Genomic DNA, 21584 nt, shown 5'->3' on the forward strand with positions numbered 1-21584 from the left:
AGACGGTTTCTACAATGCCTCCTGTATGTGAACATATTACACACATGACAGATCTGCTTAAAATGAACTTGTCCTCAGACTATGAACAAACAGTAAAAGCACTTTGAAACAAACCTTAATTCCCCAGTGTAGCTATAGGCACTGTGGAGAAATTCATCTTCTAAGTTTACAATTGAGGCACTGAAATCTAAGCTCTTTTGCTATTACTTCCTATTACAACAGAACCCTGCCAGCTTTGTAACCAGGAGGTGTTGCTAAACTGTTAAAAAATGGCTAAAACCCAATTTGGAGTCTTTGTTGTCATCTTGAGGAATTCATTACTTCAAAGTACAAGCAGCCAGAGAAGTCAGTGAGGACAGGTGTTAAAGCTCTTTTTAATATTTGTTAAAAATATGCAAATACTTTAAAGTGAAATAAAGTCTTTTTGTTTAAAAATAACAAACATGTTATACTTACCTGCTTTGTGCAGTGGTTTTGCACAGAGCAGCCCCGATCCTCCTCTTCTCGGGTCCCTTGCCGGCGCCCCTGGCCCCTTTCCTCCTGCCGAGTGCCCCCACAGCAAGCAGCTTGCTATGGGGGCACCCATGCCGAGCCACTGCTCTGTATGTCCATTCAGACATGAAACCACAGCTTGGCCCTGCCCCCTCAATGGCTCACTGACTCTGATTGATAGCAGTGGGAGCCAATGGTGCCCACTGCTGTGTCAGCCAATCAGGATTGAGAGTCCCGGATAGCCAAGGCTGTCATGCAACATTGTTGGATCGAGATGGGGCTCAGGTAAGTATTAGCGGGGCTGAGGGAGGCTGCTGCACACAGAAGGCTTTTTATCTTAAAGCGGAGTTCCAGCCTGGGTGAAAAAAAAAATTAAAAGTTAGCAGCTACAAATACTGTAGCCGCTGACTTTTAATATAAGGACACTTACCTGTCCAGGGAGCCCACAATGTTGGCACCCGAAGCTGACCCGTCCATCAGCTCCGGGTGCAGGTGTAGGCATCCTTACTAAGGGAAACAGGAAGTGAAGCTTTTCAGCTTCACAGACTGTTTCCTGCTGCGCATGCGCGAGTCGCGCTGCCCTTTCTGAAGGCACCAGGGGGGAGGAGGAGGGGCCAGACATTGCGTAGATCGCTGCACAAGATTGCGGCAATCTTACCCAGAAGTGGGAGCGGATACCTGGTTTTGACAGGTATCGACTCCCCCCCGAAAGGTGCCAGAGGTGGCAGCGGAGGGGGAGGGTGCGAACAAGTGGAGCTTCCACTTTTGAGTGGAACTCCCCTATAATGCATAAAGTGCATTAAGATAAAAAGAAAAATTCTGCCTTTAGAACCACTTTAATGTCCATAGTCTAGCATGGGTGAACTATAACACTACTATGTTGCAGTATTGCATTGTGTACATTTTAGTGTGTTGCAATGCCATTTTGAATGGCACTTCAATGTATGTCCAGAATGCACCTGCATTGCAGTGTACTGCACTGCACTGTGATGACAGTTGTGGTGTGCTGCAAAAAAAAAATTGCAGCAATATCTAAATTTCCAAGTGTTGAGTTGCATTATAGCCTATTAATTTTGAATGCAGAGTGCTTCAACTCATAAAAACCCGATCAAGTGTGAATGGATCCGAAAAAAAATACTTCATATTTGTACAAGGAGCAAAAATATAGAATGGCACAATATACAAGATTAAACAAAGCTAAAAGCTAATTACTTTTTTTTGTGTTGCTCTTTCTCTCACTTTCCCACTCATTGGGGTTAATTTACTAAAACTGGCGTGCAAAATCTGGTGCAGCTGTGCATGGTGGCCAATCAGCTTCTAACTTCAGCTTGTTCCATGAAGCTTTGGCAAAAAAAAAAAAAACTGGAAGCTGATTGGTCTCTATGCAGAGCTGCACCAGATTTTGCACTCTCCAGTTTTAGTAAATCAACCCTTCTGTCTTTTTCTATACATTGCATACTGCAAAAGCAATGTATGCTTTTCTCTTTAAGCTGCTCAGGTTAGAATGAAAGAAATGGCCAACGCGAGTGAGTTGTATACACATAAAAGCTTTTTAATGTACAGATAAAAGGCAGCCATTCAAATGAAAGAATCGGGCAACAATAGAAAGACACAGGGGAAAAGGTAGATATGAAAAAGAAGAAAGATAGAAAAATGGGGGAACTGTGATTTTGAGCATAAAAGGGTCTTATGTTCTGAACAACAATACCAACAACAATAATAATATTAATAATAATATTTTTTTCGCTTTCCAGGGATTCCGTGTAAGCAATAGTGGGACTGCCACTGTATAGCTATTTACACTCCCCAGGAGAGTATAGCAATCCTCATAGATTTCTATGCTGTTGTATAGTTGAGATGTGTGGACTTATCTGCTAGTTTTAAGCCTCGTACACGCGGTATGATTGTTGGACGACTGAGCGTCTGATTTTTGTCAAAAGGTGTGTGCAGGATTTTGTCTAGCATACTAACTATCCTCAAATTGTCGTTTGAAAAAAACGAACGTAGTGACGTACTACGAGAGTATAAAGAGGAAGTTAATTTCTCAAGCGCCACCCTTCTGCTTGTATGATTTTCAGATCATACAAAACAAATGCCTTTTGGGATACGTTTGGCATAACTACATGCAAAGCAACTTCAGTATTATGCCATTAAAGAAGATGAGAATTTTGACATTTCATCAATTGTCGCGTCACGAATGTTATTTCTAGATTACAAACGGTAGTACAAGGCCTTACTCTAGGCATATCCTGGGACTGTAAATGGTAAAAAGCAGGAAACCGTGAAACAAGGAAATTTTTTCATGCCACTACTAACTTTATCTTTGTTTATGAAATCCCTCTTTAATAGTGTTTCGCAGAAGGCTATGGTCAATCGACCCAAGGCAATTAAAAAATGTAGAAAATACTGTCAAATTCAAATCACAAGTAATTATAGAGCGTAGGTCACCCTGTCTAGAAGACACAACAAGCAGTTAAGTAAATAATTGGCTGTGGGGCTGGAGCTTATAGGTTTACATTTGAAACAAGAACTTTAATATGAATTCCATTTCACATGGGGCTAGCAAGTCCTGCATTTCCCTGACCTTGACATTTCTGAACATGTTCTTCTACTCCACCATACAGTTAGTGTACGTGCCTGGGGATATACAATGTGCTCCAAGTGAGATTTCCATCATTATATAAACAGCATGCTGAGCAAGTCCATCGACATTTGTCATCTTCTGTCTAATGTACAAGGCCATAGAAATGGCATTATGGAGAGGATATTGCTTCTAAGTGGGTGACCGCAGCTCTGGTCTTAGGCTTCACACTATTAGTAATCTGTTGCCAGGCTGTTAACTCTCTTATTTTGGTATCTCACCAATGCTACTGACTTTAAATAACTCCAGGCACATCTGTAACTCCCCTTAGTTCCCTTATGTATTCTTTTGAAAGTTATGAAATCATTTTACAGTTCAGTTATTATAATAAACAGAAATCTCTTTTTCAGCTGAGTTGCCAAACACCAGCAGAAAGCTAAAGGAACCCGTATTGAGGGAATTACAGAGGCTTCTATCATTGCTGACCTCTCATTCTTAAAGTGTATCTGAAGTCACATTTTTTTTAGGTTAAGGGCCCATTTATGTTGTAGTGCTATGCACTACTGTGCACATGTCATGCATTGACTTGCATTGCTCATTTTAAACAGCCCATTTAGAAATGAATGGGCTGAAAAGCACAACAATGCTTGCTAAATTGTCAGGCTGTAATTTATCCTAGGGCAACACAATGCACTGAACATCGTGTGCTGTGCTACACTGTAGTGCCTTGCAGCACACATGCCATTTTAACCTCTTGCCACCACTGCCCCCTGGTCCTTTATGAAGATCTAAATACTTGGAGGCAGAGGCAGGCTTCCTGGTCATGTGACCACCGTGATTGGCTGTCACAGCAGTCACATTATTGGAAGCTCCCAATTGCAAATATGCATCAGGAGCTGCTCCTGACAACTTAGTTACTGGTTACTGTCCTGAGAGCACGCGATGAGTGCGCTCTCAGCACAGAAAAACTGTTCCCTATTGACAAATATGTGCAGCTGCTCAGCATTAAAAACCATTCACCCAGCCATCGCATCTATGTGTATGGCTGGTGTGAAAAGACTGAGGTATGTTGGGGTTTAATATTATTGCAGTGCACTAGGGTGAATGATTCCTTAGCAGTGGCGGCTGGTGCTGAATAATTTGGGGGGGTGGCAAACAACCCCCCCGGTGGGTCTGACAGGAAGGTGGCGATCCATGCCTTATCTTCTGAAGATGAGGTGGTGCTGGATCCTGGAAGCGGCTGCTGCTGCCCTTCCGCCTGCTGTTTCTTGCTCCAGCTGGTGACAGGTTTGGGGGGGTGGCAAACAACCCCCCCCCCCCGGTGGGTCTGACAGGAAGGTGGTGATCCATGCCTTATCTTCCGAAGATGAGGCGGTGCTGGATCCTGGAAGCGGCTGCTGCTGCCCCTCCACCTGCTGTTTCTTGCTCCAGCTGGTGACAGGTTGATGATTCTAAAGAAACACTGGGGCCATTGCTTCTCCTCCCGGCCAAACAGGAAATGGGTTCTAAGACTCCCTGGCCAATGGGGTCTCAGGACCCGCTTTCTAAATGGCCGGGAGGAGAAGCAGGAAGACAGTAGAAAGACATTAGTGAATATTAATTTGCTTCTAAAAAAAAAAAAGAACCCAATGAAATCCATGCGCCCGGCGCCTTGCATGTAGATTAGGGGCCGGGCACATGGATTAGCGGGGCGGCACGCCTGCGCCCTTAATGGAGCGGCCGCCACTGTTCCTTAGAAAAAAGTATGAAATAGTTGAGACTCATGTAAGTTTTTTTTATGCCCCACTGTGGCAACTGTCCTTTCTTATTGTCCCAGAAACACAAAAAGAGGACATTTTTCCAAAATAAGGTTAAATCCTGTCCTAGACAGTTGTAAGTGGAACAGTGAAAAATGTACCATCACCTCCTGTTCCTTTGACAAGAGCAATATTTTGGGTTTCCTCTCACTTTCTGTTCTGGCAACAGTGGTCACAAGAAACCAAAAAAAATGTGATCCCAGATATACGTTAAGGAAGAGAGGTCAGCAATCATGAATCTCCCCAGTGGAGACACAGACAGCAAATAAACTGTTATAGAGGTTTCATCTAATTAAAAGTTTGGCTTCAATATACGTGAAGATGCCAGTTGCCTGGCTATTATGGGTTCAGTACCTTCTAAATCACTGACCTTAAACGAGTATGGATATTAGTAGTTGTGACTTCAATTGGACTTTTCTGCATACTCTGACTACAAGTCAGTTTCTTTCAATACAGATTTATTTTAAAGGCTAGGTTCACCAGACCCTTCCTTTAGCTTTCTGCCTCACCTCTGTATGGGCTTTCTATTGGAAAGCTGGAGTAGTCCTTGGAGAATACAGACCATCAGCGGCATTGGTAGACAGGACTTATAGTCTATTCATTCACAGATCTCTGTGATTGAATGACATGGCTGTGCTTGAGAACATGTTAATCTAAAATACGGGTGTAATATGTAACATGTTCCAAAAGGGGAACCTAACCATTAAGCTTGGGGTGGAGGCACCTGATTTTTAAGATTGTGGGTGAAAGATTGAGGTTCCAGGAAGGATAGTATTTGGAAATCTATATAATGATCACAAGCAGTCCAATAATCAGATAAATGTGGGCTAATATCACAAAACCTGCAGGGCTGTAGGCTGTGAAATATATTGCCCTCCATGCTGTGTTGTCATATAGCACAGTGAATATACATTCAAAATCCTTTGCAAATAACCACACGTTTCTGTTTTCATTGTGTAGTTAGCTGCAAACTGGAGTTTACCTGTTTACACCCCACAGCAACAACAATGTACAGTTTTCGCACAGGTAACACTGTAATGACCCCTACACACGATCGGACTTTCTGACAACAAATCCGTGGATTTTTGTTCGAAAGGTTGTTGGCTCCAACTTGTCTTGCATACACACGGTCACACAAATGTTGGGCAACAATTATGAACGTAGTGGCGTACAAGACGTATGTGATATCTCCATTACGAATGCTAGTTTTACAAGAACGAGCGCTTCTGGGTCGTACTTGATTCCGAGCATGAGTGGACTTTTGTCCGACGGACTTGTGTACACACGATCAGAAAGTTCGACAAAAAAAATTTGTTGGCAGAAAATTTGAGAACCTGCTAGCCAACACTTGTTGGCGGAAAGTCTGACAACAAATGTTCGATGGAGAATACACATGGTTGGACTTTCCACCAACAAGCTCACATCCAACATTTGTTGTCGGAAAATCCGATTGTGTGTCCAAGAAAGTCATTGCTTTAGGAAATTACATTTGTTGTGCAAAACATTGTGGACACTGCAGTATTATTCTATCTACATTTTCCATCCTATTCATAAAATGCAGACCATGATGTGGAGACTTAACACTACAGAGAGAACTCCATGATTGGAGGAGAGGCTGGTCAGCTGACTTTGACAGGTCACTTGACCAGGATTTCCTCGTCATTTCCTCGTCATTGCCTATTTTTCAATTGTTTTTTGCACTTCACTTGCTTCAGAGTTCTGAAGCAACCAGAACACAATGTACATTAACACACACTTTTTTAAAGCAGCAGTTTCATTGCAGTAATGTTGCCCCACTGCTTTATAAATGGGGCATATGAAACATTTGTATTAGTTGATGAAATCTTCCATGACATTGGGATATTTACATTCCATTTAGACATTTAAAGCGTTGGCTACCCCAACATTTCCTATTCTTGATATGTGCCTGCTGTAACATGTACTTGTATGAAAAAGTATCCCGTTCTCTTTGTATTACTTCCTTTGTGTGAAATCCCTGGTGTTCCTGCCAGTCCCTCTGCTTTCCTATTACAAACTGACCACACTTAGCAGGAAACACACAGTGGTCAGGTCTCTAGTTATGCTGGGAACTCAGCCTGCTGTCCTCCAATGATCAGACCTGTCCTGACACACACCCCCTGCACAGCCTTTCACTGGATAGCTCAGTCCACTGTTGCTTCTCCTCCCCTCAGCTCTTATGCAGCTGAGAAGAGAGGGAACAGAGGGAATGTGATCACTTATAAGAAAATAAAAATTATTTTTTTTTAATCTATACACAAATATTTAGCCTTTCATTTCTATTTCAAACTCAATGGGTTGTTTTACAGGGTGATTGTTTACAACCACTTTAACAGAAAAGAATAAGTCTTGGTCAAAAATAGTTTTCCAGTTTTAGTAATCGACACAGGTAAAAAAAAATTTCAAAAGATGTGTGACCTAAGCAGATGAGATATCTTGTGTAGTTCTTGGCTGGTATTGTTACAGTTATGCTGCTGCCAACAGATTTTGGCCAATTGCAGTTTACAAATTACTGCCCCAATTGTTTGATTGAATCTACTGTACTAGAAGGTATTTTTTTTCTCTCTTTTTTTCTTTGTAAATATATATAAGAACTACTTCCTTTGTGCAGGGACATCAGTACCCACACTTCTCCCTAAATGTATATTCCAGCTGAACATTTTGTACAGCTGCGTGCTTAGAAGTACACTGCAGTCAGGGGCTAACATTAAAGTACAACTCCAGCCAAAATGTTTTTTTCAAGGTTGATAGATTAGGTAGGGGTTAGAATCTCTGTCTGTTTGTTCCACTGTTAGAAAGATCCACCCTCACTATTAGGGTTCAACAGGATGGACAGTGAGAAAAAATCTAATATTTTATAGTTGCTACTATCACAAGTGTAGAGGCATTAACTTCCTCCGGTGGCGCGTGCGCGCCCCTAATGGCCACAGGGTGAACCGACGTAACATAACATCGTTTCGCCCAGCCGTGCCATTCTGCCGCAGTACAACTGCGGCGGCTGTTCGGCAAGTGGTTAAAACACACAAGTCTATCTAGTTCAACCAATAGAGAAAAACAGAAAAGCTGCTTATTTCCAAGAAAGAGTGGATACTTGCATATTGAGGTTGTTTTCCTGAAGGAGAGGTGGATTTTTATTTTGCAAAGTGAATGCTCGCTTAGTTTCAAATCAGGTAAAGATATGTTCACTTCATTCATCCAATTACCTGCAAGCAAAAAAAAAAATGTTTTTCTTTTTAAATTTATTTTGCATATTATTAGGTATTCTAAACGAACATAGCGCTATTCTATTCACTAAGCTAATTAAATTCATGCCTAAAAGTGAACATTATTAACTGTGAAGTAATATTCTAGTTATGTTACATTATGTTATATTCTAGGTTCCTGTGTGCATGTTTGGAGGCATATTGTGCCACATGAATATTAATGAGGTCTCTGTTCAATATACATTTTTTACTTTACAATACATATGATCATAAATATATCACAATGAGAGCATCAATAATTACATGTGAGATACTTGTATTTAAATTTTACCTTATTATAATGATACTTTTATTCATCAGAAAATGCATTCATTGGAAAAATACAACAATCTAATGAAACTGTAACATTGGCAAAATAATTTTATTCACTTCTGATTCTCACCTCTTCCTGTGAAGTGAGAGGATATAATTGGAAATAGGATTTTCCAACCATGAGGATGGATGCTTGACTTTAGTGAATTTGCATATCCATGGCTCTGAGCCAACAATACACATGCATTTAGTATACACATATGTAAATCCTGGAAAGGCATCCTTGCTTCTTCCTTAGGGATTGACGGCCCAAGGAACAAGCTTATGTTCATAGTAAATCAAGCCAAAAGTGTGAGAAGGTGTCAGGCACTAGAATATAAATTGTCTCTTCTTCCATTGGGGAAACAAGAAATTTTTTCCTGTCTTTATTTAGAAATCTTGTTTAAAATAGAAAGAACCAACCAAAAGAAATTAAATATGGGTACTGCAATTACGAACTTGTGATAGTTGCTTGGCTATCATGGAAATTGAATGGCTTAATTTTTTTTTTTAAAAGGGCTGAGATTTTTTTATTGTATTACATTTTGTAGTGACGGTGTTTACAACATATGTTGAATTTTTCATATTATTTCTGGCACCCTGCCACTTATAGTCTAATGCCGCGTACACACGAGCGGACTTTTCGACCGGACTGGTCCGACGGTCTATCTGACGGGCTTTCAGCGGACTTCCGACGGACTTTCCGAACAAACGGACTTTTCTACACACGATTACATCAAAGTCAGACGGATTCGTACGTGATGATGTACGACCGGACTAAAATAAGGAAGTTGATAGCCCGTAGTCAATAGCTGCCCTAGCGTCGATTTTCGTCCATCGGACTAGCATACAGACGAGCGGACTTTTCGATAGGAACTGGGTCAGGCGGAGTTCCAATGTAAAGATTTGAAACATGTTCCAAATCTAAAGTCCGTCAGATTTTCGACCATAAAAGTCCGCTGCAGGTCCGATGAAGCCCACACACGGTCGACTTATCTGCCGGACTAGGTCCGTCGGACCAGTCCGGTCGAAAAGTCCGCTCGTGTGTACGAGGCATAAGGCTTCATGTACACTGCTTCTGCTAAACAGACCTTTAGGAGCAGTTGGGCATTTTTTATCAGTACATGTACACAGGGTTGTTTACAGTCGTTTCTAGGCAGTTTGAAGGGTTTTTTTGGAACGCAAAAAAATGGGATCAGAAGCTGAATTTAGAGGCATTTCAAACGCCAAACGCTTCTAAATGCGGTAACTCGCATTTAGCGGCACCTTGTTTACAGGCTTTTTTCATTTTTGGCTATTTAAAAAAAAATGCGTATTTATTTTTTTAATTTTTAAACGATTCAAAGCGCAAACGCGGCAAAGGGGCATGTAAACGTGGCAAAACAGACGTTTTAAAAGTGGGTTATCTGTCAAGTTAAATTGTTCAGGAGAGGTTGTAAAAAACGTCCCGTGTACATGAAGCCTTAGTCCACTCCTACAGACACACCCACACAATTGGCAACTAAACAAACTCACACGAAAGGATTGTACACAGGGCCCCAGTGCCACAAGGCTATGGTGTTACCCGTGAATAAACCGTGGAATATTTTTTTTATGTCCTGTTTCTTATTCCACATAATTCTACCCTGGGGTGCCAAGAGTAAAGTGTGTGTTTGCATCTGTGATCAGGATTGCTCGAGGTTGGTTTATCTGTTTATGCAGAAGTCAGTGACACTCAGAGTTCATCTCAGGCAAGGGAAGGATTTAGGAGAGGGCGCTGACGTGGCCTTGATGTGCATCTTAAATCTACCATGTTTTTCTGTCACTTTCCTGCGTGTGCCGTACACTAAAATGATCTGACAATAACCTTGCTTGTCTAAGAAATTTATGTCAAGAGTATTTTCTGTGAAATGGTCTTGTGTTGTATTTGAAGGCAATCTCACACATAAAACAAACCCAGCTTGTATTAACAGAAACAGTTCAAACAGAAGACTTTGACATCCCTGCAATAACATTTTTCTTTGGCTTGTATTACCTCCCATCTTAGTAACTCAGATCTCTTTGCTGTCAGTAAAACCTCAGGTGGTGATAGTGTAGGCTTTCACTGGATCCCATTTATAATGCAGGAGAAGAAATGCATGACTGCTGTCATCCATAGTCACTAACTTTGCCAGATATCCAAGTTTGTGTGCATGCTTCCTTGTGTGCTCATACAAACTAGATAAGGTTATATAAAACAGTAATTGAATTGGCTTTACATTAAAAAGAATGTGTATTGGTTGTGTGCATATTTTGTGTTTTTGTTTATTAGGGTCAGGACAATAACATAGATTTTTAAAAAATGCATTTTATTTTTTTTAGTCAGGTAAACATATTATTTTTGATAATCTTACTGTCAATGCAATGTATTGCCATGTTTCCGGTAAATGTCTGTGAATATGCAATCAAAAGTATTATCTACTGGGAATTCCTAATATATTGTTTGAAAGTATCTTTAAATAAAAAAATAAGTTGCTTTGAAAGAAAAAGTTTGTTGTATGGCTTATAAACCAAGGCTACATTTTACATCCTGTTTAGCTCTGTCTGTAAATGTCCCTGATTGAAGGACTAGCAGTGCCATCAAATCCATGATTTATTCATGTTCAGTTATTATCAGTCGTTGATGCTCTCTGGCCTGTAAATTAGTTGTTAAAATTAGCATTTAAGAAACTGTATCATTGCTAAATAGATGGGGGGGAATGCGTATTGATTGATATGTTATATACATAATATACAAAATCAAATACTACACTAATCAAACTGACATCTGCCTCCTTATCTATAAATACCCATTTGGAGAAGCATGACTTCTTCTCTTTTCCTCTTTCTTTTCCTTTTGCAGCATTTGTGGTCTCTCTTGTTTCAAGTGAAATTCTGTCAATTAGAATGTCCAACAGTCGACCGATATGGGTTTTTCTCTGGCCGTTGCTGATATTTAGAAATCGCGGCGGTCGATGGCCGATATATGATGCTGATTTTTTTGGGCCGATATGTTAGGCTGATTTTTTTTTTCCCCTTCATCTCATAAAATCTAACAGTTAGACCCCTTTCACACTGGGGCGTTTTTCAGGTGCTTTTGGGCTAAAAATAGCACCTGTAAAGTGCCTGCAAAACGGCTCCCCTGCAGTCTAAGTGTGAAAGCCCGAGTGCTTTCACACTGAGGCGATGCGCTGGCAGGATGTTAAAAAAAGTCCTGCAAGCAGCATCTTTGGAGCGGTATATACTGCTCCTCCATCACTCCTGCCCATTGAAATGAATGGGCACCGCTGCCGAAGCGCCTGCAAAGCGATTCGGCAGCTGCACTTCACAAGCGCATTTAACCCCTTCCTCGGCCGCTAGCTGGGTTATAAGCGCCCCACTAGCAGCTGAATAGTGCCGCTAAAATGACGGCAGAGCGCCACTAAAACTAGCGGCGTTTTACCGTCAATGCCTGCCCGCTCCAGTGTGAAAGCAACCTTAAGTAATAAGTGATACAGAAAATTTTTTACATTTAAACATTTATTAAACAAAACAAACCTCCAATCAGTTCACTTGTATGTATAATTTAGATTTTAAAAAACTATCTTAAATATTAAATACACAAAAACAGGTAATCAAAACTTTTGGATGAAAAAAAAAATGGGCTAACTTTACTGTTTTATTTTTTTTTTTATTCATTAGTGTATTTTTTCCAAAAAAATTGCGTTTGAAAGACCGCTGCGCAAATACCGTGTGACATAAAATATTGCAACAACTGCTATTTTATTCCCTAGGCTCTTTGCTAAAAATATTATACATAATTTTGGGGGGTTCTAAGTGATTTTCTAGCAGAAAATACAGGATTTTTACTTGTAAGCAACAAGTGTCAGAAAAGATTTAGTCTTTAAATGGTTAAACTGAGAACTCCTCCACACAGAGTTCAGTTCATTGATAAGTATAAACATTGTATCTCTTTAGCTTCTTTTTTCAGACTTTACAGGCTGCCCAAAGAGGAGAAACAAGTCGCTCCACGGAAGACTTCAGGCAATTTGCATTGACTTCTATTACAGAAGTCATTTGCAAGTCACGCTGAAGTTATAATCGGCCTTTTTTATCAGCACAATCGGCCGATGCCGATTAATTAAAAAACGCCAAATATCGGCCGATATATCGGTCGACCTCTACCCAACAGTACAAACTCCAAAGCTAAATAGGATCCTTTTTTCATTCATTTGTGTGGGATTCATTACTGTTTTTATGGGGTCCGGCTCAACAGTTCTACAACGTACAATATATACGCTTGGTCAGTATAGTAGAGAGCAGTGCAATGATTTGCAGATCCACAACAACAAACCAAGTTTCCATATAATGACCTTAAATTCAGCTTAATTCTAATTGGTTCTATCTGGTTGTTGTGGGTTGCTGCACCTACGTCTTAACTCCTTTTTATTAGAGTGAGCATTTACATTCCTCCAACATGTAACAGCAGCGTCTTTATAACTTGCTCCATCAGCTGTTTCAAACGCAAGCTGTTGTCCCCCAAATGTCCCGCCTAAACAGACTATAACAGGCTGTTACTGATATGGAAATTTCAACTTGTACAAAGAAAACATCTAAGCCCTCATTTCCACCTATTTGGCCTCATGCACACTGGATGTTATAAAAACCTCAGTAGGGTTAGCTGTAGAAAGCTGTAGCTGTAGAGTGAGTTTTTCAGCATTTTTGCAGTAGTGTTTTTCAGCGTTTTTTAGCTGTAGCGTTTTTTTTAGCAAAAGTATAAGTACTCCCATAAAAGCTTATGGCTCAAAAACATTGATAAACGCAGAAAAACTGCGTTTTTCAGCTTTTATTAGAGTTAGAGTGTTTTTACAGCTGAAAAACTCCTCTCAAAACCCACTAGGTCTGGGGTTTTTTTTCAGCCAGAAAATGCCCCTGCCAAAGACTGCTGATAACAGCCTATGTGTGCATAAACACATAGGATAACATGCTAGAGAGTTTATTGGCTGCAGAAAAAACTTTTGGAGATAAAAAACAGCAGCTGTAAAAATGTCCAGTGTGCATGAGGCCTTAAGAGTTTCTCTTGTTCTGACATAGGCAGAGAACACAACTATAGGATGAGCATACAGGCATACCCCACTTTTAATTACACAATGGGGTTTATTTACTAAAGCTGGAAAGTGAAAAATCAGGCTCACTTCTGCATAGAAACCAATGAGCTTCCAGATTTTATTACCAAAGCTTAATTGAACAAGCCAAGGTTAAAAGCTCATTGGTTTCTATGCAGAAGTGAGCCTGATTTTGCACTTTTCAGCTTTAGTAAATAAACCCCACTGTGTACTTAAAAGTTGAGTATGCCTGTATACTGTATATATAGGATGAAGTTTCTCTAAACATTAGAAAAAATGGGTTGCTTTAGGCTGGGTTCACACCTATGTGAATTGGATGAGGGTTTCTTTCCCCACATCCAATTCGCATGGTAGGAGATTGGGACCGGCTCTCTATGGAGCCAGCTCACATATCTCCGCTGCGGCTCCGGTGCAAATTTGCACAGGAGTCCTGTGTGCCTTTTGGTCCGTTTCAGGTCCAAATTCAGTCCAAACATTCGGGCTGAACTCGGACCTGAAACGGTGAATGGGGACGCACCAGACCTCTGCTGTGAGCCGCATGTGGCAATAGTGTGAACCCAGCCTCAAGCATGAAGGAATACAGTTGCTTGTACACCATAGAAAGGCCCAAACACAAAGTGGCTATCGTGGAAGATTAGTAGTTTTAGGCTTAATTTAAACATGATCAGGCTGTTAAAGACTATACCGTGTATAGTCAAATCTATTAAAAATCAAACCACTCAAATAAGAACACAAGTTGGATTGGTCAGTATGATCTTAAAGGAGAAGTCCAGCCTGAGCTTTTTAGGCTTGGCTTCTCCTAAGGGTCACAGGAGTGCAATTTGTTTTGCACTCTTGTGACTTGTTTTCAGCAGACATCGGTCTACAGTCCGCTCTCTGCTGACGTCACTACAATCAGTCGAGGCATCGCATCATCCCAACTTAGGAAATCTGTATCGGCCAGCTGCCTTGATTGATGGCAGTCTCAGCGAGCCGCTGAGACGGCCGCTCCCCGCCCCTCTACAGCTCAGAGCTCCAATGAGCACGGAGAAACAGAGAAGGAGAGATGCTGACTGACAGGCAGCATCTTTCCACTCGGGGAGGTGAGAGAACCGAGCCATCAGCGGTGTTCCGTGGCTCCGTTCTCAATGCAGAGACGCCGGGGGACAACTGCATCATCGGTCTGATGCAGCATCCACCTAGGTAATTACGTATGAATCTCCAAAAAAAAACAACTTCATACTTCTCTTTTTAAGAAGAACTAAAGACTTCTCTCCTTTAGGCTGCTTTCACACTGAGGCTGTTTTCAGGCATTTTATCGCTGGAAATAGCCTCTAACTAACGCCTGAAAAGTCCTGCAAGCAGCATCTTTGGGGCGCCCTGCCATTGAAATGAATGGGCAGTGCTGCCGAAGCGCCTACAAACCGCTTCGGCAGTGCCACAACACAAAGAAATAACCCTTTCTTTGGCCCCTAGTGGTGGTTAAAAGTGCCCTGCTACTGGCCGAAAATGCAGTAAACGTCGGTAAAACATCGCTAAATCTAAATCTAATTGGGGAAAAAAGGTTACAACCTTATATGGTTATATGGGAAGGACACATGACAAGAGTGATAATGATGCTGCCGCCCCAAATTAATTACAATATGGGAAGGTCTCCCCCAGTGGGGAGATTGTTTATCTATACACTTCATTGGTAACTATATTCCATGAAAATTCTATTCTTTCTTGATAATACAAAGAAAAAAGTTTTTGTATACTCTACGAAACTATGTCAATAAGTGTAAATAATATATATATTCTTTGACAGCAAATCCATCCCCTGAGGAAGACTTTGACTACGTAGGTTAAAACGCGTCTGGGATTTGCATACCAGACATTTTGATATAATGTTGTGTACTATGGTGTTATATTCCCCCGACCAGAGCTCATATTTTAAACGCCTATGTGTCCATGTTACGTTGACAATTTTCAATAAGGAATTATTTTTAACTATTTTTGCTGCGGAAAAAAACCCCACTAGGGGAGACCTTCCCATATGGGGAAAAAAAGGTTTTGGCAGAAATTCCACTGTATACCAAGCAAACCAGCCAGTGTGTGACAGCAGAGTCTAACGGTACATAGTTTTATTTATGTTTGCTGACTGTAGAAGATTGGCAGATTTTCCCTTCCTAGCTGACAAGAACTGCTCCCCTGGGGTCAAAATTAATTCCATATTATTCATATAGTATGTCTTTCCATTTCTTTGCAGGAGCTTTGCCGTCAGCGGATGTCTGTCAAGACTTCAGATCGACCAGAGCCACTGCACAGTTCCCGTATTAATAGCATCTCATCGCAATTCAGTGATGGGCCTATGGCCAGCCCCACTGCAAGGAGTAGCACATCCTCCTGGAGTGAGGAACCCGTCCAGTCAAATATGGACATCTCCACCGGTCACATGATATTGGTAAGAGCTTTTATTTCATGAGTCAGGAAAAGAGAAGATAAAACTGAAACAATTTTATTCTCCAACCTGATATATATGACCCAATTTTAGTAAAGGCTAAATTAAGTCCTTTTTAGGTCTGTTTTTTCATGCTAACTTTTTTTTATTATAAAACCCAGTTGAATTGCAGCCACAGATTAGTGTAACAGTCAGTTCGCATATACAGTAATAAATTAGCTTTTGGGGTTTTTTTTTTCGTTTTTTTGTATGTACTTTATGCTGCAATAAGGGTTAAAATACCCTTTTCTGTAGCACTATGGAGTGTCAGACTGCTGTTCCCACATACAATGCAGTGCCTTGGCTCTCCAGTGGTCTGCTACTCCGCCTGAACATTTTTCCAACCAAGAGTGCTGCCCAAGGTAAAAGAGTGCTGATGATTACAGCAAACTGTGCTGGTGTGAGTATCAGACTGCTGGAGAGCTGGTCCCATTCTCCAGAGTGCTGCAGCAAAAATGAAGTACAAAAAACAAAAGCAGAAGCATATTTTAATTGCATGTGCAGCCTCACATCAGGGACGACGTCAGCCTATGATGAAACGCGTAGGGAGGAGCCTTTATGTGACGTGACGACAGTGTATGCCAGGACACGGTGGCCATCTTGTTGGCGGTTAGAGCCTGTATTCAATGCCTGTCCTTAATTCGGAGCATGTGAATGCATTATTGTTTGTTATTTCAATAAACAACTTTATAAGAACACTACACCATGAGGCTTTTTCACCTTTGTTACATGGGTTGATTTTATGTGTGGAGTTATCATTTTAAATATGAGGAGTGTGGGGACTGACATCCAACCTGCTTATATCCGGTTATACTTGCTAACACTGGATTGATTGTGGTCGTTTGAAGGATCTTCCTCTCATTCAGTGCCTATTTGACCCCTATAATATGGGTCCTAAGTGGAGGGTAAGAGGCAGTGTGTCTGGGTGCCAGTGGTGGTTAATTCCTTCTCCACATGTCTCTACTATATCCTACGGATTATGTGACCACACTCTTTTACTATACCCTATGGACTATACGATCATTATCTACACCTGACGAATAGAGGGTTTATGGATTATTCTTCTAGCGCTGCACCTATTTTATATAACATGTAACATGTTATTAAATCACCTGCCTTCACCCCACTCCGATCACCCCATTGCGACAGGGGGTGGGGAATCCTCTCCCCGAACCTGCTGTCACATTTTAAAAACAGTGTGGCCGTGCGGTCCTTAGCACACATCACCATGTCATTTATTCACAGAGTTCTGTGAATGAATGAACTACAACTTCAATGTGCCATTGCGGCTGACAACTTGTAGTTCTCAGTGTGAACACTCTGGTAGTTCATTGATCTTCTTGCAACTCAGTAACTGCCTGCCTGTATTGGATGTATGTTCAGACAGCTCTACTGACAATCTGCAGGAGCCTGGCATGCAATGCTTTAAAGGATCCTAAGAAAAAAATAATAAATGCATTTTTATACCTGCAAAATATGTGCATTTATTATTTTTTTTAAAAGGTGAACTTAACCTTTACATAGTAGATAAGGTTGAATAAAGACAATAGTTCATCCAGTTCAACCAGTGTAGGTGCACGTGTGTCAGTGTCTATAATTATTTCCCATATCCCTGTATGTTGTGCTCTTTAAAGTGGATGTAAACCCTTTACAAGCACGTTTTACTACAGGCAAGCCTATAATTAGGCTTACCTGTAGCTACACTGGATATCTCCTAAACCTGCACGGTTTAGGAGATATCCCTGTATTTGCATGTGCCGACATTATTGGCACATGCGCACTTAAGCAAACTGAAGCAATGGCATGTGCGGGAGTGACGTCATCGCGACTCCGACCAATCACAGAGTACTAGTTTCATTATGTCTCACTAGCTATGCATACTAGCTCATTATGCCTTTATCTTGCAGGTTTTTTTTTTTAATTGTTAAAAAGTGTATACAACTACTTTAAGATGCACATCCAAGAGTCTCTTATAAATATCCATTCTCCCCGCAGCCACCACCAATTGTGGAAGAGTGTTCCACGTCCTTATTGCCCTGACAGTGAATAAGCCGTCCAATAACATCATCAGCATTTTTTTTCTGTGTACCAAATGTATATTCATTGTACAAGCCAGGAAGGTGCTTAGGACACCCTGACACCAATATCCTGCCTCATGATAATGTTCCAGACTGAATATATCAAAACCTAGATTTTTTTTTTATTAGCTACATTACTGGATAAAAGAGGGTTATCTATATTTGCAACAGTTCTGCTTTAAAGTGGACCTATTATTTTTAAAGAATAGAAAACAGAATATTATTCTTGTGCTTGGATGATGCTAATTTTGTAAAGGTATGGTTGTTTAATAAAAAAGGCTAAAATTTGCATTACTCACAGGTATTAAGTAACAATGCAGCTAAAAGCAAAAATAGTATTAGTCCCACTCTCACCCTGATTTCTACTTTGCTGGAATGTTTGAGATTTTTTTTTTCATATTTGACAGTTTTTTGTTTTATTATTATGTAAAGGGAGATTTAATATGCCTTGTAAGTTAAAATAAGAAGTGTCAGTTTGGTTTGGTGTTTATTCATACCTTATTTTCTGGTTCTGCTCGAACATCCTTATATGGACATATTTGTGTTGTGTGATATTTATTTCACTGCAGTTTCTGTAGCATAAATATACTGTATCTGTGATGTGTTTTAAAAATAGGCACCATTTCATAACAGTGCTTGTTTTAAGGTTATGTTTAAACATGGATGGAGTTCAATGAATTTTTAATGGCCTTTTCCCATTAGGTAGCTGCAGACTGTTTTCACATTATATTTCCTCTTGTTTCACATGAGTGATTTTGTGGCATGACCAGATTGCATGTGTTGTTATTGTGTAGTAATTGTTCATTTCACACAAACGATTGTTGGAGAAGAGATTACAGCTCCCAAGTTCAGGCCAGAAATATTGTGCTGAAGTTGTTATTGCAGACAGCAGTTCCTGGTGGACCTATAAAGTTCTGTAAAGGCTCCGATGCTCCATTGTGTTCTGTCTATATTAAGTTCTGTCTAGTCTTTAAACTAACTACTGGAGCTAAGCATGAAAGCAACTTTTTTATGCCTTAAAGAGAAACTAGCCTTTCAAAAATGTTAAAATAAAAGATTAAAAGCTGTGTTTCATTACATGCAACTGTCGATTGTAGTACCCACAGCCCAATGGATGTGCTGAGATAGCATAATAAACATCAAAAAACATTTCACTGTAGATAAGCATTGAGGCTTAAAATGATTGTAAACGATCACCTTGTAAAACAACCCATTCAGTTTAAAATAGAAATAAAGGGCAAAACATTTTTTGTATAGATATAAAAAAAAAAATTACTTTTTTCCCCTTTTTATAAATGATCACATTCCCTCTGTTCTCAGCTGCATAAGAGCTGGGGGGAGGAGACTGAGCAGCACACTGAAATTGCCAGTGAATGGCTATGCAGCGGCGGGCATGTCAGGACAATCATTGGAGGAGAGCACACTGAGTTCCTAGAGAACTGACCACGGTGTGCTCTCCTGCTTAGTCTGGTCAGTTTTTAATTGGAAAGTAGAGGGGCTAGCAGGAACACCCGCAATTTCACAGAAATGAAGCAATACAAAGAGAATAGGATACTTTCTGATACAAGTACATGGTACAGCAGACACATACCAGGAATATGGAATGTTGGAGTACCAAACTCTTTAATAATGTGGTGATTGGGATTTTTCCAGCTCTAAGGGTGGTCATAAACCGATTGACCATTGACCTTGATATAGTTGAATAATGCAAGGGTTCAGGGACTAATCACTTTTACTGGCTGTAGGTACCCTACAATGGATCTCTACTCTATTACTGGCTCACAATGCCTTGTTCAGCACTTGAGTAGGGTGGCCTTTTTGTTAAAGTAGCAATGTTTTGCTTCCTTGTGTCAAAACTACCTCCTAAAGGCTGGTGAGATGATGATCAATAAGCAGCAGGAGAGTAGGAAAAAGAACAACAGAATAAAATAGAACCAGGAAGATCTTTTACATTGCAGATCACCAGGTACAGCTTCTCTCCAGAAAACCCTCAAATAACAGTGAACAGCAGAGCACTGACATTACCAAATCTCACGCAAATCTTGTGGGATTAAAGCTTACCAGGCCAAACAAAGAAAAACGATGGATTCCTCCATCCACACAAATGACTTGGATGAAAGGAAACACCCCCAAGGGACATTGTATTCTGACAGTGGGATCTGCATCTGTCCGAATACATTAATCAATGGCTGCAGCCAATCAGTGAGAATAATCTTCCAATATGTATCTTTGCAGAAGAACTTCTGTTGAGCAGAGATGGCCACATGCTGATTGAAATTTGGCCAGTCCCTGCTTAACCAGCTGAATTTCTATTACTGTATGGCCAGCTTAAAGTGATTGTAAAGGAAAATGTTTTATTTAAAAAAAATAACAAACATCATACTTACCTGCACAGAACAGCCTCGATCCTCCTCTTCTTGGGTCCCTTGCCAGCGATCTGGGCCCCTCCCCCTTACCGAGTGCCCCCACAGCAAGCCATGTGCTGTGGGGGCACTAGTACAAGCTCGCTCCCGAGCCAGCTCTCTGCACCCATAAGACACAGAGAGCACGGCTCATCCCTGCCCCCCCCCCCCGCTCCTGCCTTACTGGCTGTGATGGCCAGCAGTGGGAGCCAATGGCAATCACATGCATCTCAGCCAGTCAGGAGGGAGAGCCTCGGGTCTCCTGCACATCGCTGGATTGAGATCAGGCTAAGTATTAGGGGGGGCTGAGGGGGGAGCTGCACACTGAAGGTTTTTTACCTTCTTGTATAGAACCTTCAGCCTTTACAACCACTTTAATACTCAGAGTCTGCAGTACAGATTTCACACTGTAGGTTTACAGTTATGAGGCTACAGAACAGGAGCGCCTTGGCATAATCACGTCAGGATCTATATAAGAGAAATTCAAGATAAAAGTTACATTTTTCAGAGTACAACTTAGGAAAAATTTGTTCTTTTATTGAGTGTATGACTGGCAATTTTTACTAGGCCCATCAGGCCATAATGAAATATTTGTCAAGCTACCTTAAAGACTCCCAGTAAAAGTGAGTGTCTCTCAATCCACAGCTTTCATTGCTTTTAGCCTTCAAACAGGTGCTCAGAAGGACAAAGCAGCAGGGTCAACTTATTGATGGCCTTTTTGCTGCACATATGTTTCTTCAATTTACTGCTTAACTGTGATAGGGTATGGGAAACGTGACCTACTGCACAACCTTACCTTCTTATATAATGGAGATAGGGATTTTTCAAATCAGGACGACATTCTAGGGTGACAACACTGCTACTCCATAGATACAGTACAGGGAAGGAGCGTTGTCACCCTAGGAGAAGAAGTGTGTTACTCACAGGAAAAAGATTTATGAAAGCAAGTAATGCAGGCACCTCATCTAAGGACTGATAAGCTGCAATAGGTTACATCTTTGTGTACAATCCGCTAGTGAACTTTACACACCCAAAAATGTAATAAGCTGCAGGCTTTAGATCAGAGACAGACTCCTTTATAAGTAAAGGTGCTAGAAAACCTT

At 40.8% G+C, this 21584-nt stretch overlaps 1 protein-coding gene across 2 annotated transcripts in view; it reads left to right on the forward strand.

The window, feature by feature from the left end:
- Positions 1 to 21584, forward strand: part of PTPRN2 (protein tyrosine phosphatase receptor type N2) — a 1455485-nt gene that overhangs the window by 1311608 nt on the left and 122293 nt on the right. For both annotated transcript variants that reach the window (XM_073629933.1, XM_073629934.1), the window contains one exon: positions 15771 to 15965. In XM_073629933.1, the coding sequence (XP_073486034.1) occupies positions 15771 to 15965 (195 nt within the window). The remainder of the gene's footprint in view (positions 1 to 15770; positions 15966 to 21584) is intronic.

The sequence above is a fragment of the Aquarana catesbeiana genome, linkage group LG05 (assembly GCF_042186555.1).
Source record: "Aquarana catesbeiana isolate 2022-GZ linkage group LG05, ASM4218655v1, whole genome shotgun sequence".
Lineage (NCBI taxonomy): Eukaryota > Metazoa > Chordata > Amphibia > Anura > Ranidae > Aquarana > Aquarana catesbeiana.